Below are 25043 nucleotides of genomic sequence, written 5' to 3'. Positions count from 1 at the left end.
TTTGTTCTCTGTGTATTGTATGAACGAACTGAATGTACTTTATGAATAAGTTCACTTTTTTTTATTTAACAGGTTTTTGTCTTTTAAGGTGCTTGCACACTAGGGCTGCCTTTGACTAAAGATTTTTGTGGTCGTCAAGTTGTTGTTCATTTTAAGCATTAGTCGTCTAATCGCACACATTTATTAATAAACAGTTTAAATCACAATAATGAGACTTTAATTGCCTACATAGCCTAATAAGTGCTTAAGCACACAACTAAAGCTTGCCACAGTACAGAGGCAGATGTAATGATTCTACATGTGTCAGGGAAAAATAGTAAGAAGGCTGCATTAACTTAATAATAATTTATAGATAAACTAGTGCTTTCTTCGTTTTCGGTTCAAGTGATATGCCTGTATGAATGTTTCATACGGATTACATAATCTAAGATTATTTATTTTCCATTTTAATTGGTTCATTTGAAAGCAGACATTTCGCTCTCTATAGATATATTTTTTTATGTCTGTAAGACAAACATACACAGAGTTTCTGGGTTTTTTTTTGACATGCTGAAGTTCAGAGACAGAGACGACATAAAGTGCATCCTGTTTACTTTCATTATTTTACAAAAGCGCAATGTTTCGTTGTTATTGTGAGTGCACACAAATAAACGTAGAGTCTTTACAGATTCAATGTATTAAGATGATGTACTCTTATCTGTATGACAGAAAATGACGGAGTATTTTAAGTGACCTCACCATCGCCTCCACCTGTCATGCAGTAATCGCACTATTGTTCAGCTTTACATTTTTCAAGGTTAACATTACATAGAGCAGCCATGTAAAGTTGTTAGGCTACTAACATATTTTAGATGATAAGCCATATTTGAGGTCGATGAATGGTAGGCGAGTGTTTGGATGTCCTGTCTGAAGTACTATATTTCCACATGAACCAGCCATTCATGATCTGTCCATTATGGACTGCGTGACTTCAGTACTTCCTGTGGATTTTTTTTTTTCCTGTGACTAGGCAACTAATACAGTTTTGGTCGACCAAAGCCTCTTCTCGTCGACTAACAGTTAGTGGACTATTAGGGAGCAGCCCTATTGCACATTGAGTCCGTAATTCTCGCCTGAAATTTTCGCACATTAAAAAATAAATACGACTTCACGTTGTTTCAGTCATGTTTAAACATTGCCTCCGAAACTTTCATCCATCATAAAAAATCGCATCCGAAAAAATGCATCCAAAGATTTCTCAATGTGCAAGGACCTTTAGTGTGAGGGTTTTCCATTTTTGATACATTTTGTTCTTTCACTTACCTTTTTTTGGGGTTTGTTTCGCATTTCTCATATATATATTTTTTTTTTTTTTTTTTTTTTTTTTTTTTTTTTTTTGTCAGGGTGAATCCTTTTTTTTTTTTTCGCTTTTCGTAGCACATTTTTCATTCACTTTGTGAAACCGACATGTAAGCTCTCACCTGTAGTAGTTTTGCTGCTGTTTTTACATTCAGTATTTGATAACGGCTTCACAAAGAATTCTTGTTATCAAGATATTGTCTTCCAGAAAAAGGACCGTACAAATGTATTAAAATGCAGTAATGTGTCACCTCCGCCCCTGCGCTCGCACTCAGACTACAGGAACACTCTTTCTTGTGAAATGCACCATTCACTGTCTGTTCATCTCCTGCCTTACTTCCTCCATCCATCTGCCAGGGTCTGTGCGGATGCCCTCCATGAGCTCTCACTGTACATGACAAGCCTTCACAAGATTAATAAAAAAAAATAACGCAGAGAGCGGAGGATAAAGGGAGAGAGAGGAGAGAACTGTGGGTAATTTCTTTGCTCTTAAACGCATTAATGCCGTTCCCTGGCCTGTTGGCGGGGAGAGGTGATAAGTTGCATTTGCATTTGGCACTCTCTTTCCACAGTTCCATTAAAAAGCTCGTCTCATTAACACCGCTTCGCGCTCGCCGCCGAGCTGCCCGCCTGCTCCTCTAGCTCAGTTGTTACTTATGCATGAGAGATGCTAAAATAATCGGAGTGCTTCTATGCCTGGCTTATCTGTCTGTGATAAGGACTCTGATCCTTTTCCAACCTCTCGTATCTGATTTTTGCGTCAGATGAGTGATGGTTTTTAAATCTGGTTTTTGAGTGTACCTGCGATGGTGTGACATCATTGCTCAAAGCTTCACACTTGTGTGTGAATGGATGCTGTGGGGGCTCACTTCCTGTTGTTCAATATGTTCAGGCTGTGCATGATTTGAATCAGTCCTTTTGCAATATGATGTGTACATTCTTATAATCAGTATTTTGGTGTTACACTAGTATTCCTTTGGCATCTTTAAATGTTGGTTTCTTTTCTTTGAAGATAGTTCAGTGCATATTGTAAAATAGTGCAAATTCAGTTGTTAGACACTAGATGGCGGAATAACTCTTTAACACAATGCAAGTGTTTTAATGTCTGCTAAATCTTAATACAACGCCCAAGAGGTCTTCAGTGCTAATTGGTATTGTAAAATGTTTCTGGTACATTATTACAGTATTTAAATTTGGAATAACAGTCAATGTTTTCGTTACCACTATCTGTCTCTTATAGTGAGAAAACGGTGTAGTTTTAGCTTATGAGAGTAAATTGAAGCACGGCAGACTTACAGCTGTCAGGTGTTGGTTCATTTGGTTTGTTTGAGACAAAGAATCAGTTTTTACCATTATTTTCTCTTTTTCTGGACTGGTCTGCTGTAAAAAAAAAAAAAAAAAATATATATATATATATATATATGTATATATATATGTATATGTGTGTGTGTGTATATATATATATATATATATATATGTATGTAAGTGTGTGTGTGTATATGTATTTTTTTAAATGTGTGTATATGTATATATTTTTTGATATGTATGTATGTATGTATGTGTGTATAAAAATGTAGTTCATTCCTGTGATGGCAAAGCTGAATTTTCAGAAGTCTTTCTAATATGCTGGTTTGGTGATTTAGAAAGCAATTCTTATTATCAATGTTGAAAACAGTTATGTTGTTTATTTAATGCTTGCATATTTTTGTGGAAACCAACTACCATTGAAAGGTTTGGACTAAGTAAGTTTAAAAAAAGGAAAAAATATACTTTTATTCAACAAGGACACATTAAATGATCCAAAGTGACAGTAAAGACATTAATAATGTTAGGAAATTTTAAATAGATTTATTTCAAATAAATGGAGTTCATTTTAACTTTCCAGTCATGAAAGTATCCTATAAAACTGCTAAAATTGTATCACAGCTTCCTTAAAAATATGAAGTAACACAAGTGTTTTTAACATTGATGAGAAATGTTTATTGCATCAAATATCATCAATTTAAATTATTCCGGGAAATTCAGAAATGAAAAAATAAACAGTAGTTTCATTAAAAATCATTTGTATTCTCTTTCTATATATATGTGACCCTGGAACACAAAAGTCATAATGGTTGATTTATATGATTTCTGAATAAGTAAGCTTTCCACTGATGTATGGTTTGTTGAATAGGACAATATTTGGCTGAGATACAACTGTTTGAAAATCTGGAATCTGGGGGTGCAAAAAAATCTATATATTGAGAAAATCACCTTTAAAATTGTCCAAATGAAGTTCTTAGCAATGAATATTACTAATCAAAAATTAAATTTTGATATTTACGGTAGGAAATTGACAAAATATCTTCATGGATCATGATCTTCACTTAAAATTCAAATGATTTTTGGCATAAAAGAAAAAATCGATAATTTTGATCCATACAATGTATTTTTGCCTTTTGCTACACTGTAACAATTTTCTTGAGTTTAAACTTAACTTAAGTTCAGCAGCTGTGTTAATTTTAAATATTAAGTCATTTAAACTCACTACAATAAAATATGTTTAAATGACTTGTACTTTTAAGTTGATTTAACTTAAAATTTTTAAGGCAGCTGCTAAACTTAAGTTTTTAAGGTGAAACTGGTAAACTTTTTACAGTGTACGAATATACCTGTGTTACTTATTAGTGGTTTTGTGGTCTTGGGTCGCATATAGATATACATGTACATATACGTAATGTTGAATAGGTAGGATTTTTAGTGAAACTACAGTTCTTTATGTATTCATGTGTGTGTATTAAATGTGAATAGTGATTTCCATTTGTAAATGAAAGCTTTATCTCATCAAGGCTGTGAAACTCCAGCCTCATAACATGCCTCATCACAGACATCAGCATTTCCCCCTCAACCTCCAACAGAAGATAACAATAAGCACACGCCACACCTTGTGAACAATTCATTCCTTCGTTTATTTATTTACTTACTTTTCATCTCCCCTCGCCGCGCAGTTTATCAGAGAAGCTCAGTGTGAGTAATCCGGTGCGGCAGGAGAGAGAGAAGAGAGTCGGTCTGGTAGCAGAGTCCTATCAGTAATTGTAATCTCAGGCCTGACATCTTCCTGCATGCAAAGCCATTAAGACTCTCGCGCTCTCTGAGCTCAAGCCAGGCCAGAGCTCAGGTAATTGCCAGCGGGTCCCGCGGCAGGCAGGTGGAGTGGATAGATTTTATCCCGTGCTCCCTGCACCGCTTCTTCCGTTCTAGCGTCACTGTTGGAGCAGGAGTCTGGGATAAGAGAGAATTAGGTGCAGGATTAGGTCTTGTGTTGTCTCTGTGTTTGTAAGTGTTTACTTATCACTCTGTCTGTCGGAGAAGCTTTTTTTTTTTGAGTGTGTCACAGGTTTTTTTTGGTAAGCGCTTTTTTGTCAGTTGAGAATGGGTTTTCTTGTTTCCATGTCAACCTTTAAAATACCAGTGTTTATGACAAAAGTATGAAGAATGTGTTATTTTGAACTTATTTACTTTTTGTGACTTTTAATTGGCCAAGTTATTTGTTGGAACAAAACAAGGCTCCTGTGTGAACAGATAGACCTAACATAAACATTATAATAGAGTTTGTCTGTTTTTGGACTGTATTAACAGTGAAGTAAAAAAGAGACCAGAAATTATCTGGCAAATATACAAGTAATTTTGGCTGTATACAAACCTATATGAGCAAACCTATATTGTTTGAGCACAAAAAGTATTAATGGACTATTTTAACGATTTCCTTACTACCTTTCTGGGCTTTGAACGTGGTAGTTGCATCGCTGTTTATGCAGGGCCAGAAAGCTCTTGGATTTCATCAATAATGTCTTAAATTAAGGTCTTATGGGTTTGGAACAACATTTCAAGATGAGACAGGAAATTAAAAAGTCAAATAATTTTGTCTGGATTCAAACCTGTGTTTCCTGTATGAGCACCAAGGCTCAACAAGTCCTAAATGTGTGCTAGCCCCTCAGCCACAACTTCTTTTTTCCAGTCTCGTTGAAGTAGGACTAGAAATATAGTTTGGAAGTGAAAATTTGTTTTTGGACCTTTTTTGGTCACTTTTTTTGACTGCAAAGTCAGAATGGAAATGGGGTCGGAATTATTTGAGTAGAGAAGAAATGGGATTGAATTTGAACCTTACTTTCCTATATAAGCACCAAAACAACAAAGTTGAGTTTCTCTTTTTGTACTTTTTTTCTTTCTTTTTTTTTTTGGACATCAGAATTTGAAGTGGGAGTTTGTCTCTGTTTTGGACTTAGTTTGACACCATTATGGACAGTGAAATTAAATATATCATCTTGCAAAGTCAAATAATTTTGTCTGGATTCAAACCTGTGTTTCCTGTATGAGCACCAAGGCTCAACAAGTCTTAAATGTGTGCTAGCCCCTTGGCCACAACTTCTTTTCTTCCAGTCTGCCTGAAGAAGGAGTAGAAATTTTGTTTGGAAGCGAAAGTTAAGAATGGAAAGTTAGAATTAGAATGGAAATGAGGTCGGAATTATTTGAGTAGAGAGGAAATGGGATTAAATTTGAACCTTACTTTCCTATATAAGCACCAAAACAACAAAGCTGAGTTACTGTTTTTGGACATTTTCTCTTTTTTTTTCTTCAGAAGTTGAAATGCGAGTTTGTCTCTGTTTTGGATTTATTTTTACATCATTTGTGGACAGTGAAATTAAATATATTACCTTGCAAAGTCAAATAAGTTTGTCTGCATTCAAACCTGTGTTGCATGTATGAACACCAAGGCTCAGCAAGTCTGAAACATGTGTTAGCCACTAGGCCACAACTCCTTTGACTGCCTGAGAAAATTAGTAGAAAATTAGTTTGGAAGAGAAAGTTTGTTTTTGGACTTTTTTTGTCAGTTTTATTGACTGCAAAGTTAGAAAAGAAATGGGCCCTGAATTATTTGAGTAGAGTGGAAATGGAATTGGGAATGGATTTGAACCTTGATTTCCTATATGAGCACCAAAACAGTTTTGAGTTTCTATTTTTGGACATTTTGCCACTTTTTTTTTTATCTTATAAATGGGAGTTTATCTTTGTTTAAGACTTGTTTTGACACCATTATGGACAGTAAAATTAAAGAGATTATCTGGAAAAAGTCAATTAAGTTTGTCTGTATTCAAACCTTTGTTTGCTAAATGAGCACCAGGGCTCAACAAGTCTGACACATGTGCTAGACACTAGAATTAAACTCCTTTGTCCAGATTGCAAAGTTAGAAAGCAAAATGGATTTGAACCTTCATTTCCTATATGAGCACCAAAACAATTTTGAGTTTCTATTTTTGGACGTTTTGCCACTTTTTTTGACCTTATAAATGGGAGTTTATCTTTGTTTTGACACCATTATGGACAGTGCAGTTAAAGACATTATCTAGCAAATGTCAAATAAGTTTGTCTGTATTCAAACCTTTGTTTTCTAAATGAGCACCAGGGCTCAACAAGTCTGACACATGTGCTAGCCACTAGACCACAACTTCTTTGTTCAGGCTGCCTGATTGAGTACTAGAACATTAGTTTGGAATAGAAAGTTTTTTGACTTTTTTGTCACTTTTATTGACTGCAAAGTTAGAATGCAAATGGGTCCAGAATTATTTGAGTTAAGAGGAAATGGGATTGGGAATGGATTTGAACCTTCATTTGCTGTGAGCACCAAAAGTTAATTTGTCACTTTATTGACCTCAGAATTTGAAATAAGAGTCTGTCTGTGTTTTGGACTTAATTTATACTGTTATGGACAGTGAAATTAAATACATTATATTGCAAAAGCCAGATAATTTTGTCTGCATTCAAATCTGTGTTTCCTGTATGAACATCAAGGCTCAACAAGTCTGAAACGTGTGCTAGCAACTGGGCCACAACTTCTTCGTCCAGGCTGCCTGATGGAGTACTAGTAAAAAAAAATTTTTCTGGAAGAGAAAACTTATTTTTGTCAGTTTTATTGACTGCAAAGTTAGGAAAATGTATTTGAGTATTTATTTAAGTAGAGAGGAAACTAGATAGGGAATAGATTTGAACCTTCATTTCCTATATGAGCACTGAAACAAACATAGTTGAGTTTCTCTTTTGGGACATTTTCAAAAAATTTTGACCACAGGCTTTGAAATGGGAGTTTGTCTCTGTTTTGGACTTATTTTGACACCATTATGGACAGTGAAATGAAATACATTATCTTGCAAAATCTAAAAGTTTGTCTGTTTCCTGTATGAGCACCAAGGCTCAACTAACCTGAAACGCATACTAGCCGCTAGGCCGCAACTGCTTAGTCCAGGTTGCCTGATGGAGTACTAAAAAAAATAATTTGGAACAACAAAGTTAAGTTTCTCTTTCTCTTTGTCCAGGCTACCTTTAAGAGAAGTAGAAAATTAGTTTAAAAAGATAAAGTTTGTTTTTGGACTTTCTTTCACTTTTATTGATTAGAAAGGAGACATGTCAGGAAATTATTTGAGCAGAGAGAGAGAGAAATAAGATTGTGTTCTGGATTTAAACCTTTAATTTCCCATATGAGCACCAAAAATGCACTACATGTGAAAACCACTAGCCTACAAGCGCATTTTTTTTTTTTTTTTTTTTTTTTTACTTTTTTGTTACTTTTATTGACCTGAAAATTTGAAATGGGACAGGAAATTATTTTGGGAGAGAGAGGAGATAGAAATGGGACTAAACCTAAACCTACTTTACTCATACGAACACGTGCTAACTTGCTGGTCGACAATGTTCCTTTAGCATTTAAAAGGAGCAACTATGATGGATGATGGAGAATGGTATCATTTAGGGGCAGGTGACCCCTGAAGGCGGTTAGGATTATGAGCGCTAGCTGTACGCTTTACCCGCCATTCAATAAAGGAAGATGAGCATATTAAATTTTTATACCTCATGAGCACTTGACCGTTCCGGGCTGATTCCTGTGTCTCTCCCTCTGGTGCCGAATGAATCCCCACCCTCTGTCAAATAGTTCTTCTAGATTTGTCTTGTTGCTCTAATCTTTTTTCCCTCATGTCATCAATATCACGTTCGAGACCCTGCTCGAAAATGACATCGGCTCTCTCTGACACGGTGGTCGGATCGGGCTCAGATAAGAGGCGAAACGCAGGCAGAGAAATTATTCATGGCAACGGCACGAGAGAAGCAAGTGGCCCTTCCTTCTCCTCCTCCCCAGACGACCACAGCGGCGTGCACTCTGGGTAGTCAGTTTGAATATTAAGTGCTAATTTATTGCGTAGCCGGGAGCTACGTGTTAAATAAACGCAGACGAGTAAATAGACGAGGAAAGCGGGAGGGAAGCTGTGCCCAGATATCAGATGGCAACGCAGCACATCCAACCTAGAGGGGATGACGGAGTATAAACACACACCGCAGGACACAACAGATGCACCGTGAGTGTGCGTGTTTATGCAAGAGACGAATCTGAGGATATGCGACAACTGTTACTCATAGCGAGTTTCAGTCACATAGCCTCCAAAACTTGAAATTAAATTAAATTAAATGAACCTGAATCAGTCTTTCATATGACACAGGTTAATCAATAGCCGTCTGGTAAGACCGTTATCTGGACGTTTCATACGGGGAGAGCATTTAATTGCGGATTATCATTACCAGAGGTAGTAATAAATAGAAATGAGCTGTTTTAATTATGTTTTCCAACATGGTGTCGGACTAAAACGTTTTAACATCGAAATCTCATTTTAGTTTTGAGTGGAAACCTAAAACTAAAACTTTAAGTGTAGTTGAGAACTTTGCTATTAAAGGAGAATTCCACTTCCAGAACAACAATTTACAAATAATTTACTCACCCCCTTGTCATCCAAGATGTTCATGTCTTTCTGTCTTCAGCTGTAAAGAAATTATGGTTTTTAAGGAAAGCATTTTAGGATTTTTCTCCATATAATGGACTTCAAATGGTGCCCCCGATTTTGAACTTCCAAAATGCAGTTTAAATGCGACTTCAAAGGACTCTAAGCGAAACGATCAGTCATTTTTTTTTTTTTTTTTTTTTTAAATTTGTATACTTTTTAAGCACAAAAGCTCATGTAGCACTAGCTCTGGGATGTGTGTCCACGGCGCTACGTACTACAGAATCACATCAAAAGGTCACGTGCGATGTAGGCGGAACTACAGACCCAGTGTTTACAAAGCAAACGCGCAAAGACTAATGAAGTGCAAGTAAGCACAAACAGTTTTTTACAAAGTTTTTTTACCTTACCTTTTTGAGCCGGAGTACACAGGTTGCCGTGTCTACCTTTACATTTCTGTGTGTATATGATATAACGCTAGTTTTCCTAACATGGAATGAAGTGACTCTCAACAGATATTGTTTATGAATTTATGTCCTCATTTAATGAGGTGACAGACGCTGAAATCACCGTGAGCGTCGCGCGCTTCGGTGTGTGTAGTAAACAAAACCGCCTGTCTGCTCCATTCATTAAAACAGAGACACGTAGAACATGCAGGATTCACATTTAAATTATATTTTTGTGGCATAATATTTACAGATACTAGTCCATATTGCGGTTTGATTTAAGTGTAATAACCTACTTTTGATGAATTCATTTCAAATTCCGCTTTTATGACTGGATTCTGCAATTAAGTTTGACATTCTGTGACATTAGGCGTTATTCAGTTAATTCCGCTTTTATGACTGGATTCTGCAATTCTGTACACGTTTTCCGCATCGTGGAAATCATAGGGTGTTTTCTGATTATCGTCGACGTCGCTTCCGCAATGAAGAGCAAGCTCGTGCACATGGTTGTTGCCAGATTGCAAAAAAATACGCAAAGCTATTTAGTAGAGTATATAATAATAATAATAATAATAATAATAATATATATATATATATATATATATATATATATATATTATTGTGTACACACACACACACACACACACACACACACACACACACATATACATATATAAATATATATATATATATATATATATATATATATATATGTATATGTATATGTATATGTGTGTGTGTGTGTGTGTGTGTGTGCACACAATAATATATATATATATACACACACACAATAATATTTTTGTCTCCTCTTTGGACGAAAATAAAAAGAGATGTTATTTTTTGAATACATTTAACATACAACGAAATTGCATGTTAATATAGTCATAGTTAATGTTTATTGACCTTACTGTCATCTTGTCTTTGTCTCGTGTTAGTCATAGAGAAAAAAGCTTGTCAACGAATATTTTAGTCTGTTTTCATCAGCACTAGCCTAAAGTAGCCCTCAAACAATTGAATTTATTTATTTATGTATTTATTGTTTAAATTGCATTCAAACCTTTATGTTCTTTTCTTCTCTGAAAGTCATTGGGGTCTAAACAACATTTACTTTCATTGTTTGGACAAAAAAAAAAAAACATTTTGAGTTGCACAGATTAATTTTGTAAGCATTATGATTTGTGCTTTACTCAAGCTTTCTTTTTTTGAAAACATTTTTTTTGTAAAATCTATTGAGCTGTAAAGCAACTTCGTTTGAACTACATGCTGAAACTTTAGGTGTGACAGAGAATTTTATCATAATACGTTATAGCTGTTGTAATGTGTTCAGCAGCCTTTAGTTTATCATTCCTCCAGTCTCCTCACTTCTTCTTGAGCGTACGGCCTGTCACTTTGCATCTATCCTGGCCTGGGTGCTGAGTTACAGCCTAACGTACACGCGTGCACCATTGTTTACGGTAAACCAACTCTGAGCAGGGCTCATTTCTAGACTTATCAGTGTAATTCACGCTTGCCTGAGTATTATCAGCCTGCTCCAGATCCCAAACAGAGCGTTACATGAGTGCAGCACGCCCATCAGATTGGCTTTGTCACCGCAGAGAATTTAAAGAGGATAAATAAAGAAATGACAAGGCGTGTGTGTAGTCAGGAGCTCTGTGTCGTGTGTGTGTGTGTTGCTCTCAACAGGCTCTGAGAGTTGTTTGAGACGGAGTGATGAGTTTGCCGTCATCAGACCAGCAGGGAGCAAACTTGATTCTTCAGCTAAGAGTTGTCATAGAGTCACTTTAAGTTCCTTGAGAGGCTATTTTAGGGTGTCTGCAGTCTGTTGGCATCATGGTAACAATCTTTGTATCGGTGTAAATGCCATTTTATAAATAGATAACTATAAATGATTTTAAAAATAAAAAAGTAATGTCCGGCAAAAAATCTTACTGGATGAGCCATATTCAAACGTAGTTTATTTCAAGCTATCTTTGTATTTTAAAATAGCTAATATATTCACGCCTGTAAACTGCATATGAGTTGAAATCTATATTAATGCGGCAGTTTATATTAATAGCCAGCAGATAGGCTGACAAACTGTATTACTTGACAAAAGAAGTGTTTACTGTTATGAATACATGTAATTATTTATTAAACATGAGTGATTTTTTTTTTTTTCTCTATCATACTGCTGTTTTGCTGTTTCAGGACATAAGTTTGTTCAGTTTAACGTGTTGTATGTGATTTAAAAAAAGTCTTATAAAGACTGGATTCACATGCAGTTCAACATTTTCGTAACAAATTTCGAACAAATACTTACAATAAAATTGTAAATGCACATGGAGATGTGTGTAAAATGGTATGCAAACAGCAATACATCAAGAATAGTTTGAAGATAAGTAGGTGCAATAAATAAAATAAAATAAAAGGTGCAATAAATTCTCTTCAGTGATAATTTTAATATTATGTATATACCATTATAATATTTTTAAATATTTTATTGTATTATTATTGTTTTTTTAGCTTTTATGTAAAATTTAGTTTTTTTTTTCCCCAATGTAATAACCTACTTTTGATGAATTCATTTCAAATTCCGCTTTTATGACTGGATTCTGCAATTAAGTTTGACATTGTGACATTATTTATTAATTAATTATTATTATATTATTTTAATCATTTAATCATTTTTAATTTGTTTTTAAAATTATATTTCTGTCTAGCTTTTATGTATATTTATTTTAGCAATTGTAGTACTTCAACTTAAACATTTTATTTCAGGTATTTGCCAGAGCAACATTTTTAATTAAAAGAAAAAAAAATTGCATGTTAAATGTGTTTTTTTTTTTTTTTTTTCAGATTTATTTATATTAAGAAAAACATTTTTTTTGGCTTAGTTTTAGTTAAGAGCACTGATTTTCTTAAATGCAGCAAAAAAAAAAATTTAATATAAAATGAATGATTCATTAATTTTGAGCTGATTTCTGTTAACAACGTGCAGAATGAACCATATTTGTAGGTCTCAGCTTTTGGTTTTTACTCAGCCTTTCCTTTTGCTTATCGCTGTAGATCCATGCGAGCCCTGGCAGTGTTGAGCACTTGGCTTCGGCAAGCAGACCAGATTACCCTCTCCTCCATGTTCATTAAATACGTGTGAAACGCCCTGCTGCTGCTCCTATAATGAGGAGTGATTCCATACTCCATAATACATTTGTTAGCACCCAATTTACAGTTGCAATTAGGATCCCTTGGAGATTTGTGCTTGGCCTTTTACAGTCTCCTTTTCGTGTTTGATATTTAACTGGTCAAACACAGAAAGTAGACACAAGATGTAGACAGTTTGTTCAAGTTGTCAAAGAAGATTCTGTCCTATTTTAACTATATTTTTTAAAGGTTTTTACAAGGCGTTGCTTACAGTCAACATTAAATCAAAACTGACCCGATTTACTTTCTTAATATCTTTGGGCACATTGTGCATGATTCATCAGTGCATGTTGTTCTAAAAGCGGTTTCTTTGCCTCAGAATGTCTTTTCTTTTTTAGTGATGTAACCAGATGAAAATCATCACTTATAAAAGTAGAATTCGGCCATAATTAATTCTCAGTTTTGGCTAGAAATGAGTTTTCGTTTTGGCTGTAAGTGTTTTGAAGGTCTGAAATTATTAACCAAAATGGTGATGTTTTTGGTAGCACTTTTTCTATGACACGTTTTGATATGAATCATCTGCAACATGTGAGCTTGTCAGCTATGTTGATGGCTCTGGCTGGGCTGGCAATACTGATTTCTCATTTTTAATCGACTTTCATTTTGAACCAAGATATTTTAGTCAATGCTGGGTTTTTTTCACTTGACGCTTTAACAAAACAACACTTAAAAGGATAGTTCACCCAAAAAATTTAAATTTCCCAATGGTTTACTCACCTTCAAGTCATCCTAGGTGAATATGACTTTCTTCTTTCAGACATATACAATTGGAGTTATATTAAAAATGTCCTGGTTCTTCCAAGCTTTATAATGGCAGTAAATGGTGGTCAAGATTTTGCATTAAAAAACGAGGATTTGTAAAGAAAAAATGTTGGAGGATTTCGATATAAGCCAAGAGGAGACTGGTTTTCCTTTGCTGTCAACAAAACTTGCGACACTAGCATATTCTAACCGGAGCGTACGTTCCGCCTACATCCTACGTCATCTGCTGGAACGCCACTCTTGTGTGAAGGCACGTACGCTAGATATTGAAGTTTATAAAGTTTTAAATATGGCTATTTTTCTTACACAAATGCATTGATTCACTTCAGAAGGCATAACTCCCAGAACCTTGTGGAGCACTTTTTATGATCGATGGACGCACTTTATTGGATTTCCAAAAATCAACAGCCGTTCACTGCTATTGTTAAGCTTGGAGAAGCCAGGACATTTTGTAATATATCTCTGATTTGAGTCTTTTTAGAAAGTTATATACACCTAGGATGGGTTGAGGGTGAGAAAATCATGAGGTTATTTTTATTTTTGGGTGAAATATCACTTTAAGATTCAGTAATCGCAATAAGCTTTGTGCTTTGCTGCTTTGAATATAAAACAAATTTTGCACTTTCAAACTATTTTCTAAATATTTACTCATAATATAACTATTACTATTACTATATATAGTACTATTACTATATATAGTAACTTTTTTTTCTTATATTTTAAAATAATTCAAAGAATATGCTGGTGCCAATAGCCTTGTGGAGAGGGCGTCGACATATAACAACCAAGTTCGAGTCCTGGCTCACAGACCTTTACCAATTCCGGCCCTCCTTTCTCCCACTTCGTTTTCTTGTCTAAATACTGTCCAATCAAAAATGAAATCAAATTAATAAAAAAAAATATATATAATAAAAATAAATAAATAAGTAAAGTCTGTTATGCTCATTAAGGCTGCATTTCACAAAATACAGAAAAAAACAGTAACATTGCAAAATTACAATATAAAATATTAGTTTTTATTTTAATATTTCTTTTTTTGAAAGAAATTAATACTTTCATTCACCAAGGATGTGGTAAGTTAATAAAAAGTAATAACATAGATTTACATTGTTAGAAAAGATTTATATTTTGAATAAATGCTGTTCTTTTTTAAATATATAAATTTATATATATATTTTAATAAATAAAAATCCTGAAAAAAATATTTAGCAGCTTAACTGTTTCCAACATTGTTAATTCTAATAATAAATCAGCATATTTGAATGATTTCTAAAGGGTCATGTGACACTTAAGACTGGAGTACCAGCTGATGAAAATACAGCTTTGCATCACAGGAATAAATTATATTTTAAACTATATTAAAACATTATTTTATACTGTAATAACATTTTGCAATATTTTGTTTGTATTTTTTTTTAACAAATGAATGCAGCCTCGATGAGTATAAGACACTTTTTTTAAAAAACATTACAAGTCTTACTGATCCCAAACTTTTGAGCGGCAGAAGTTGACCAATTCCAAAAATGAAAAAAAAAAATAAGTAAAGTGTATTGGAATTGAAAGAAATAGATTATTAAAAAGCTGATATTAAAAACTCGCAACTGTGTGATTTAATGTGATTTAATTAATTAAGTACATTTTATTTTCAGTTTTCAGCTAAATTAAAATTAAAATTTTGGTATTTCTGTAAAAAAAAAAAAAAAATGTTGGTGCATCACTAGTTTTAGACCCCTAACCTTAGGTTTTTTTTTTTTAACCTTTTTTTTTAACCTTTTTTTAATCTATATTTGATAGAAATATTAAAATGTAAAAATTAGTTTTTCATTCAATAAATTCTTAATTTATTTTTTAAATATGCATTTTATATATATTTTATACATTTGCAATAAGCCTTTTCATTTTTGGAATTGGTCAAGATTCAAGAACAATTGAATGACCACCCACTGACCAAAAATAATATTTATTTTTATTGTTATTATTATTTTTTAAATATAATTGCTAGAAATATTAAAATGTAAAAAATAGTTTTTGGTTCAATAAATTATTAATTTATTTTGTTTAATATACATTTTATATATATTTTATATATTTGCAATAAGCCTTTTCATTTTTGGAATTGGTCAATATTCAAGAACAATTGAATGACCACCCACTGAGCATTTTTATTTTTATTATTATTATTTAGTTTTAGACCCCTAAGCTTAGTTATAAGCAATAATAATACAAAATTTGCCCTCCCAGTTTTCACTTGCCCCACCCAAAAATTATTTTTATATTAACTAGAAATATTAAAAGCACCAGTAAAGTTATATAACAATTGAAATATGAATGTAATATGGATGTAAAATGTTGTATTGTATAACAATTGAAATATGGACGTAAATTGTTTCAATCATGTCTTCATATGTTGAGGAACCATTTCTGGCCTATTTATTTTTCTGTAGCTAAGTGTTGTGTGATGTTTTCCTTCTGATTTCCCTCTCATTCTCTCTTTCTAAGCCTGCCTCTGAACTGGATGCTTGGGTAAGCATGGCCTACTCCACAGTCATTGTTACATTTCTCTCATTCACTCGTTCTTCCTTCCTATCTCTCTACTTCTTGTCCCCTCCTCATTTAAACATGGTGTTTTGGTTTTCATGCATTAAGCCCCGATTGTGAGCATGCAAACCGTGTCGGCCGCCGTGGCGGTTTCGGAGCTACCCAGCTAGAAAATTGCATATGATGCTCGTGCTGATGGAGGTGATTTACTGCTCGCTCGAGACAGAAGGAAAGGGGGTGATTATGTATGCCCGTAATTTGGGGTTGTGCTTTGTTGTGCACTGTTGTCTGGCTGCTACAGTACATGCGCCTCTCTCCCGGTCAGCGCCACGGGGCGTCTCTCCACCACAGCGTTCGTGCACGTGTGTCTATGCGAGAAAGCACGACTGTGTGAATGCCGTACCCCGCTGGGCTTAATGTATCCGTGCCTAGTACGTTGTTGCGGAATGAGGGAAGCTAATTACAGGGGGGATGCGCGCATGTGTGCGAGCATGTCGCTTTCTGCGTTCCCTTGTCGAAAACTGTTTGAATACTTGGTCGTTTTACAGCTTTAAACTCATTTTGTGCTTGCATACCCCTCAATGTCGTGCAAGGTAATCGCCGCTATTGCTTTTCAATGGCGCAGATGTTTGCATGCTCACAAATAGTCCATATCATCTCAGACAGTCAATCCTTCCTGCTTCGTGCATGCAGAATCGCTGCCAACCGAGTCGATCGCGTTCGGTTATTGCACACCTGTTTGAGCGGCACATGTATGGATGAAATCACCTACAAACTTGTGAACGTCGTTATCTTGCGTCCTCACTTTCTCTGTTTATATTTGGATTCCTTCCGTGTTGTAAATCCTCCTCGATGCTTTATTCGAGGGCTGAAAATCTTACACCAGCTGTCCTTTTCCTAAAGTCTCTGGCAGAGTCGGCAGAGCGGTTTTAAGAGCTTTTGGTCCATGCTGTTTGAGCGGAGCTGAGCTGCGCAACGTCCTGCGTCCAGCCTCTCTTGAGTATGGTCAACAGTTTTGGACCAGTAGGGACATATGCTGCTGAAAGCATTTGCTAATTCGCTGCCCAAAATTCTGAAAACCTTGACGAATCTTTTGGAAATGCCAAGATATAGTGAAATTCCAAAAATGACAGTTGGACTTTCAGTGTCCTAAGCTTATAAGCCTTATGGTATAAAAATGTTTTTTTAATTTAATTTCACCAGCTAGACCACAGGGCTTGAGTCCGGACAGCGTGTCGCTTTCTGTTTTGCCACACATTTATTTCTAAGGAAGAAGTTCATCAACAGATTCTGGGCTCAATAGCATTTTCTTTTTCTTGAGGTTCAGTCAGGCCAGTAGATCAAATTTTTACATGCGTTGGCAACATATTCACTGGCTTCATCAAAAAGAATTTTTATAATTTTTTTTACTTGTGTTTTTTTTAAACATTTGCTAGAAATATTAAAATATAAAAGTTTTTTGTTCACAAAACTAATGTTATTATTATATTTTTTTTTTACATATTCTTTTTCTATTTATATATTTTCTATTTATATATCTTTACAAAAAATACATTTGCAGTAAGCCTCTTAATTTTTGGAACTGTTTAAGATTCAAGAACAACTGAATGACCACCCACTGACCAAAAATATATTTTTTTTATTTTTAGCTTTTTTTTTAATATACATATTTGTTACATATTTAAGAGAAACATGTTATTTATGTACAAAATATTTTTATTTATATATTATATAAATTACGTAAAAATTATAGTCGGGATTTGAACACGGGACGCCCGTAGCGCAACGGCACTATATGTCGGCACACTGCCCACAAGGCTATCGCGCCGACCTAATTTACTTTTTTTATAAAATTGAACAATTGATTGACCACACACTGACCAAAAAGAATATGTATTTTTAGCATTTTTTTTAGTATATATATTTGCTAGAAATATGAAAATGTAAAAGTTAGTTTTTCGTTTCGTTGGTAGTTTTTATATCAGAGGTTGCATTTTGATGGTCAGGGCCATAAAAATTCCATCATAATCTATTTTAATTTTCATAATTTAATTATTACACATTTAACTGCTTTTGTTTTTGTTTACATTTTCATTTTTAATTATGAACCTACAGAACAATAGGCTTATGCATTTATTTTGAAGAGAACAGATGAACACATGAGACTACGTAACTTTTCATGTTTACCACCACACCCAGCAGTGACAGTGATTTTAATATAATCTGATTTTTATAAACCAATAGCGATTCTTAAATCCCGTTCGATCTGTTTTCAGTTGTTGAATGAACAGTACATAGTGCGTCTTAAACTTTGTGTTACTTTTGATATGAAACAAAGTCTGCGATTTTTAAATTCTGTCCATTTCATTAGGAAATTTGAGCAATAAATATTGATTAAAAAAAATGTCTGTCAGTGACGGACAATTTTCGGTTAAGGCGACCTCTGATATAGATAAAGTAGAGATAAATATAGATATAAAGATATAAAGATGATCAATTGAATGACACAGAACTCTTAATTTACTTCTTTCTAGGGAAAGCAGCTGGACAAGAAGGAGGCTGAACTGAAGGCATTGGAGGCTTTCTACAAGGAACAGATCACACAACTAGAGAAGAAGGTTGGTGTATTGCCGTCAGTTTAACCCAATTTATTGATATTTTTTCCAGTTTCATGATATTTTTTTTAAACATGCTAAATGCTGATAGGATGAAATAGCTCTCAGATACTAATGCTTTTAGTGTGTAAATGCGCAAATACCATAGTACGGCATCTGTGGCATTTCTCGGAAAAGCTTTGAAACGTCTGGCTTTTAAGTTGTCTCTTCCTGTATAATTTTCACAGCCGATCCCTGACATTTTCGAGAAATAAAAGTTATGACGCAGAACATCAAGGAAAGGTATGCATAAGCAGAAGGCAGCCTCTGGATCAGTGGGTGGTTAAGAACTTGTTTCCATGCTGTTGTCAGTTTTTCCGCTTCACGCAAGGCTATAGTTGTTGAAGATGAGACGCCTCTGTTTGTACACAACTCTGGTTACGCCATAAAATATTTGAGGATAAAAGCACCGGTTATCCTCTACTGCTGCGTTCAGTCACTTTCAGAGACAGATAATGCCCAAACGGGGCCATTTTCCACCGCCCTACCTTCAGCCATCTATCCTTCGTAAATGACTGGACAGAGATCATAATGGTTCATACAGCACTGAAGTGGGAATCTGAAGTGCATTGGCTCCATTTGGATGGGCAGCAACGCCGACTGCCTTTATCCGCTGGGTTCACACCTTGATTGACCCCCATTGGTGTAAAAAAATGAATAAAGTTACGTTAAATGGAAAGGGCTTGCTCGGCGTGGCGAGGGGCAATGGTGCAGAAAGTGCTTTAGCCAAAGCCTCAAAACCATTCAGCTATTGGCAAATGAAGTCAGAGTCGCTCTCCAAGATTTGTGATTTTCCTCAGTCCCCCTTCTCGTTCGTTTTCTCTTTTTTGCCCTCCCTCCCCCATTTTTTTCCTACACTCGCTCTCTCTGAGGTCTTATCGACTGCATGCAGCAGGCAAAAAAAGTGAGATTTGCTTCTTTCCCTTCTTTACCAACATGCCGTAGGAAAGCGGCCCAGCGTGTAACAGTGGCCGTGTTGTATGGAAGTGGGTGTCCATAAAAAAGCCATTTTTCGCGTGGTTGAGTTACCTTATTTCCCAGAATGCAAAGCAGAACTCGAACAACCACCAACAAAGGAACATTTTAACTTAGTAATGTAATAATGTCAAATGAATTTTGTTGACTTTAGCGGTTGAGTCACCTTATTTCCCTGAATGCTATGCAGTATTTGCAGAATCTCGATAAAGCAACATTGTAACCTAGTTGCTTGGTAACGTCAGATGAGTTTGGTTGAATCTATTAAACGAATTTGACAGACTATTATGATTGAGTCACTTTATTTCCCAGAATGCACGACAGTATTTGAAAAACTACTACCAACTTCTTTGGTTGTTTACAGTGGTTAAGTGCATTTCCCAGAGTGCAAAACAATATTTGATGAAAATTTGATTGTGAAACATTATGATGTAGTTGTGTAGTAATGTTAAATTAATGTAGTTGACTGCAGTATTTCAAATTTTGCCTTTGCATTCTGGGAAATAAATGGACTTGACAACTGAGTCAATGAACAAATTCATTTGATGTTACCTTCAGAGATTCTTTAAATACTGCTGTGCATTCTGGGAAGATATTGTGTAATATTGGGTTGATTCACTGAGAATGTACAACAATATTTAAAGAATGACTGTCAAGGAAATATTATAACCTGATTGCATAGTAACACCAAATAAATTTGGGTACTGTGGTTGAGTCTTATTCCCCATTTTCTAGTCGTGTCAGATGAGTTTGGTTCGATATATTAAACAAATTTGATTGTGTACAGTGGTTGAGCAGGGATTGATGCTTACTTCCCACAGAGTGTTTTTCCTTAATGAAGGGATACACTGACAAGGAAAATGATTTAGGAAAAAGTATTTAGAAAAGTATAATAGGGTCATTCCGTGTCAACTCAACCAGAGGTCCCTGGATCAAATTTTTGATTTTGCTAATATTTTTTCTGTGGAAAGATAAATATGTATGGTGATGAAAGACAAAATAATAAATGTCATGAATGAATATTTACTGAGTAATCCACTATTTGTTAATGGGGTCAAAATGGAAATTTCCACTTGAGATTCAGAGTCAAATTCCAAGGGGGTAAAAATGACTTCAGAAAGATGGCAGCATCATAGAGGAAAGCAAGATGCACTCCTAGTTTCAACAATACTTATTCTTCAAACATTGTTCTTTAAATACTTAAATATTAAGTATCAGTTGTATACAAAGTGAGTAACATTTGGTTTTCAACCATAGAAAATAGGTAATATTTAACAATCTGAATATGGAGCCTCATGTAGAGCCTTGAAAATGAGGAACTGGAAAGAAATGTTTATTAAGGGCTAGAATCTAAAATCATACTGTGGTATCTTTAACACTTCTTGAGTTATAGGCACGCAAACTTTGGAAAAAAAAAAAAAATATGCCAATCGGGTATGATTCATGCAAATGTTTTGACAGATACATCTCTCAACATTATTTGTTCTTCAGACAGTCTTCTTTAAAACAAAAGAAGTATCATATTTTGCCAAAGTGACCTGCGTTTGGTTTTTGACCACTGAAAATGTTTACAGTTTACTCCTGGAGCCAGATTGAAACTCCTATATCTGGAACCGAACCATATAGGGCCTTACAAATCAAGTTGTCAAAAGGAAAGTTTGTTAAGACTCAGTAACTGAAAAGACATTAAGATATCTTTAATACTACTTGAGTTACAGGCATGCAAACTTTGGAGAATACACCAGACTCTTACTTTGAAATGTCTACTATTGTGTAGTAGAAATGTCTGCTACTATAAAGGGCTACTACACTTTGGTATTTACTATAAGAAGTTAAACACTTTTACCACTACAAGATAAATATAAACACCGTAAAGTTGATAGTGTCGTAATTCATCAACAGCTGGTCAAAAGCAGTTGGCATAAGTTTGCACTAGCACAAGTTTGTTTTTGTAGACCTGCAGGGACTTGTTTTATTCAAACATATGCTCTTAAATGCATTTTACAATTCACATATTTTTTATATTTTTAATTGCAAATGCAAGTGAAAGATCCTTGTTGAGTCACCTTATTTCCCAGAATGCTCAGCAATACTTGGAGAATTACTTCAAAAGAAACATAACTTAGTTGCTTAGTAATATTAACTGAATTTGGTTGTCAACCTTGGTTAAGTCTTAATATTTTCCAGAATGCAAAGCAATATTTGAAGAATCTCTAATGTATAATAACATTAAGTAAATTTGATTGACTACAGTGGTTGAGTCACCATAATTTTGAGATATGCTGTGCATTTTGGGAAAGTCAACCAAATTAATTTGACGTTACTAGACGAACGTTCTTTTTTAGGAGTATTCTTTAAATACTGCTTTGCATTCTGGGATGACTCACTGATGAAGTAACATTGTATTGTAGCAATACTGTGTTGAGTCACCGTATTTCCCAGAATGCACTGCAATATTTAAAGAATGTCTGTCAAGGAAACATTTCATGCTAGTTGCGTAGTAACGCCATATGAATTTGGTTGACTACTGTGGTTGAGTCACCTTATTTCCCATAATGCACAGTAATATCTGAAGAACCTCAGTCAAAGAAACATTATAATCTAGTTACGTAGTAACATCAGACGAATTTGGCTGTATACAGTGTTTGGAACAAAACACATCGCAAGGCCGCTCCTCTATTAATATTAATGCGAGGTGTCGTTTTTATATTCTGTGACTAAAGAAAGTGGCATTAGATGCAATATTTGTATTCTCTCTATCAAACGCTGTATTCAGAACAAGAGAATAACCCAGCCACCTTGACAGCTTTAGAGAGATAATTCCTCTCTATTTGACTCCCTCACTTTGTTCAGCTCCTCTTGCTTTGTTCATATAAGCTGTACTAAGAGGGTTGCTCACTCACTGGTTTGAAGAATTGCCTTTTTGTTTATTCACTTTGGGCCCAGTGATTCGGGGGAAAGAGATGGAGATGAATGTTTTGGGTACATGCTTCATTATGATGCGAAAACAAAGGATTGCAAAGGGAAATATTAACAGTGGGACAGCATCCATGGTGGCTTTGCCGGGCTGATAATTTAACGCTTGTGTTTCTCAAAAGAGGGGATTTGTTCCACGGTGTACAGTTGACGTTGTTCGCACGCAGCAGATTTACACCCCACTGTCTTTCAGACTTAATTCACGTTTCATTTTGAGCCAGAGACAGATTTATAATATACTTCCAAGAACCGTTTTCCATTTGTCCGTTTATATTAAATCTACGTTACTAATATTTCACTGGACGTTAACTGAGTCTTTGTATGGGAAGGTATGATGGGAAAACTGTTCATTTTGAATTAATACGGAGCTGTGGCCTAGCGGTTAGATCACATTCTCAGGTAATGGATTCTGGGAAGTGAATGCATCCATCTGTCGTTCTATCCAATATCTGTCGTTCTATTGTTCTATCCGTCTGTCTATTATTCTGTCTTTTGTTCTGTCATGCTATCTATTGTACAATATAGATAGTTCTGTCTTTTTCCCATGAGAGCGTGTATGTCCATTGTAACTTCATGTTTCAAGACTTCTTGTCTAATCCACTTCCATTCATTTTTAGCTGTACAACACTTATTGTTATGCTGCTTGATATTGCAAACTGTATTTCTTATCATATTATTTTAATGCATTGCTGTAATTATGAGCAGACTGGTTTGTACAGCAAATAGTTTTACTATTTACTGCCATTTGTTATTTACCTATAGTGTCTAATGAATTGGAAGTCTTGCACAATCACAGAAAAGAGCGTTCTTCCGCATCGCAAAACAAGGAAGAATGTCCATCCATTCGTATATCTGTTATGTCTGTTAGTATGTAGTTTATCTGACTACCATTCTATCATTCTGTCTGTCTTTTGTTCTCTGTCGATAATTATGTCTGTCTGTCTATTGTTCTCTCTATCTCTCTGTCTGTCATTCTGTCGTTCTGTCTGTCTATTGTTTTGTCTGTCATTCTCTCTGTCTTCTGTTTTTCTGTTCTCTCTATCCACCTATGCTTCTGTCTGTCATTCTCAGTGTCTGTCTGTTGTGTCTGTCATTCTCTCTGTCTATCTGTCATTTTGTCTGTCTGTCACTCTCACTGAATGTCTGTCATTCTGTCTGCTGTTCTGTCTCTTTCATTCACTCATTCTATCTGTCAGTTGGTCTGCCCGTCTGTCAGTCATTCGTTCTGTCTGTCTGTTTTGCTTTCTCTCTGTCTCATTCTCACTGTCTGTCTGTCCTTCTGTCTGCTGTTCTGTCTCTCATTCATTCGGTCTGTCTGTCGGTTGGTCTGTTTGTTTGTCATTCGTTCTGTCTGTCTGTTGTTCTTTCTGTCTGTCTACCGGTCATTGTGTGTCTGTCTGTCTGTCAGTCATTCTCACTTTCTGTCCTTCTGTCTATCTGCTGTTCTCTCTTCATTCATTCTGTATATGCGTCGGTCGTTTGGTTGGTCTGTCTCTCATTTGTTTTGTCTGTCTGTTGTTCTTTCCATCTGTCTACCTATAATTCTGTCTGTCTCTCATTTTCACTGTCTGTCTGTCGTTCTTTTTATCTCTTTGGCTGTCTGTCTGAGGTTCTGTCTTGTAGCTGTCTATCGATTTCTCTGTGAGAATCAACAATAACGATTTTCTCATAATACTGCAGCCCTATACTGTGACAATTTTGTGTTATTTTTTTAATTGTATGATTCCTATATTTTATGGTGGCTATTTATATTATGCAACATTATATACAATTCAGACAGGCGATACATTTTGAACCATGAAACATGTTTTAGGCCATGTCCACACTAATACGTTTTCGTTTGAAAACACGTCTTTTTCTCTCCGTTTTGGCCTTCCGTCCACACTGAGACAGCGTTTTTGGTCAAGGAAAACTGAGCTTTTTGAAAACGCTCTCCAAAGTGGATAAATTTGAAAACGCCGTTTTCGCGTTGCAGTGTGGACTGTGAAAACGGAGGCTTTTGAAAACGATGACGCATGTTTGGTCATGTGACGCATATTATACCAATAGATATCCATGTTTATACCGGTAATTGTCGCTGTTATGTGCTATTCACTTTCACACTGCTGCTAAAGATATATTTGTACACTCTTCATATTACAGTCCTAAAAAGATGACAGAAAATGTACTCACAGTTGCTATCCTGACTCTAAACGTGAGGGCAGCTGCTTTTTAGATCAAACATGAGAGCGTGTGACATGGATGTGTTAGTGGATGATGAGATATTTCCGTAAATAAAATGATCCTGCCAAGAATTGCGTGAAAACTTATGTCTCTTCCATCTGTATCATCTCAGTGAGTTTTTATGCATGCGCAGTATGGCGAATTTAATG

General features: G+C 35.1%; 1 protein-coding gene across 2 annotated transcripts in view; it reads left to right on the top strand.

Moving 5' to 3' along the window:
- chchd6a (coiled-coil-helix-coiled-coil-helix domain containing 6a) overlaps positions 1–25043 on the top strand; it is an 89234-nt gene that overhangs the window by 8350 nt on the left and 55841 nt on the right. The window contains exons 6-7 of one of the 2 annotated variants that reach the window (XM_051095763.1): positions 16028–16051; positions 18601–18684. In XM_051095763.1, the coding sequence (XP_050951720.1) occupies positions 16028–16051; positions 18601–18684 (108 nt within the window). The remainder of the gene's footprint in view (positions 1–16027; positions 16052–18600; positions 18685–25043) is intronic. The other variant, XM_051095764.1, reaches the window with a different exon arrangement.

This window comes from Labeo rohita, chromosome 23, assembly GCF_022985175.1.
Source record: "Labeo rohita strain BAU-BD-2019 chromosome 23, IGBB_LRoh.1.0, whole genome shotgun sequence".
NCBI lineage: Eukaryota > Metazoa > Chordata > Actinopteri > Cypriniformes > Cyprinidae > Labeo > Labeo rohita.
Note: the sequence above shows the minus strand (reverse complement) of the source record. Positions and strands in the feature narration are given on the sequence as shown.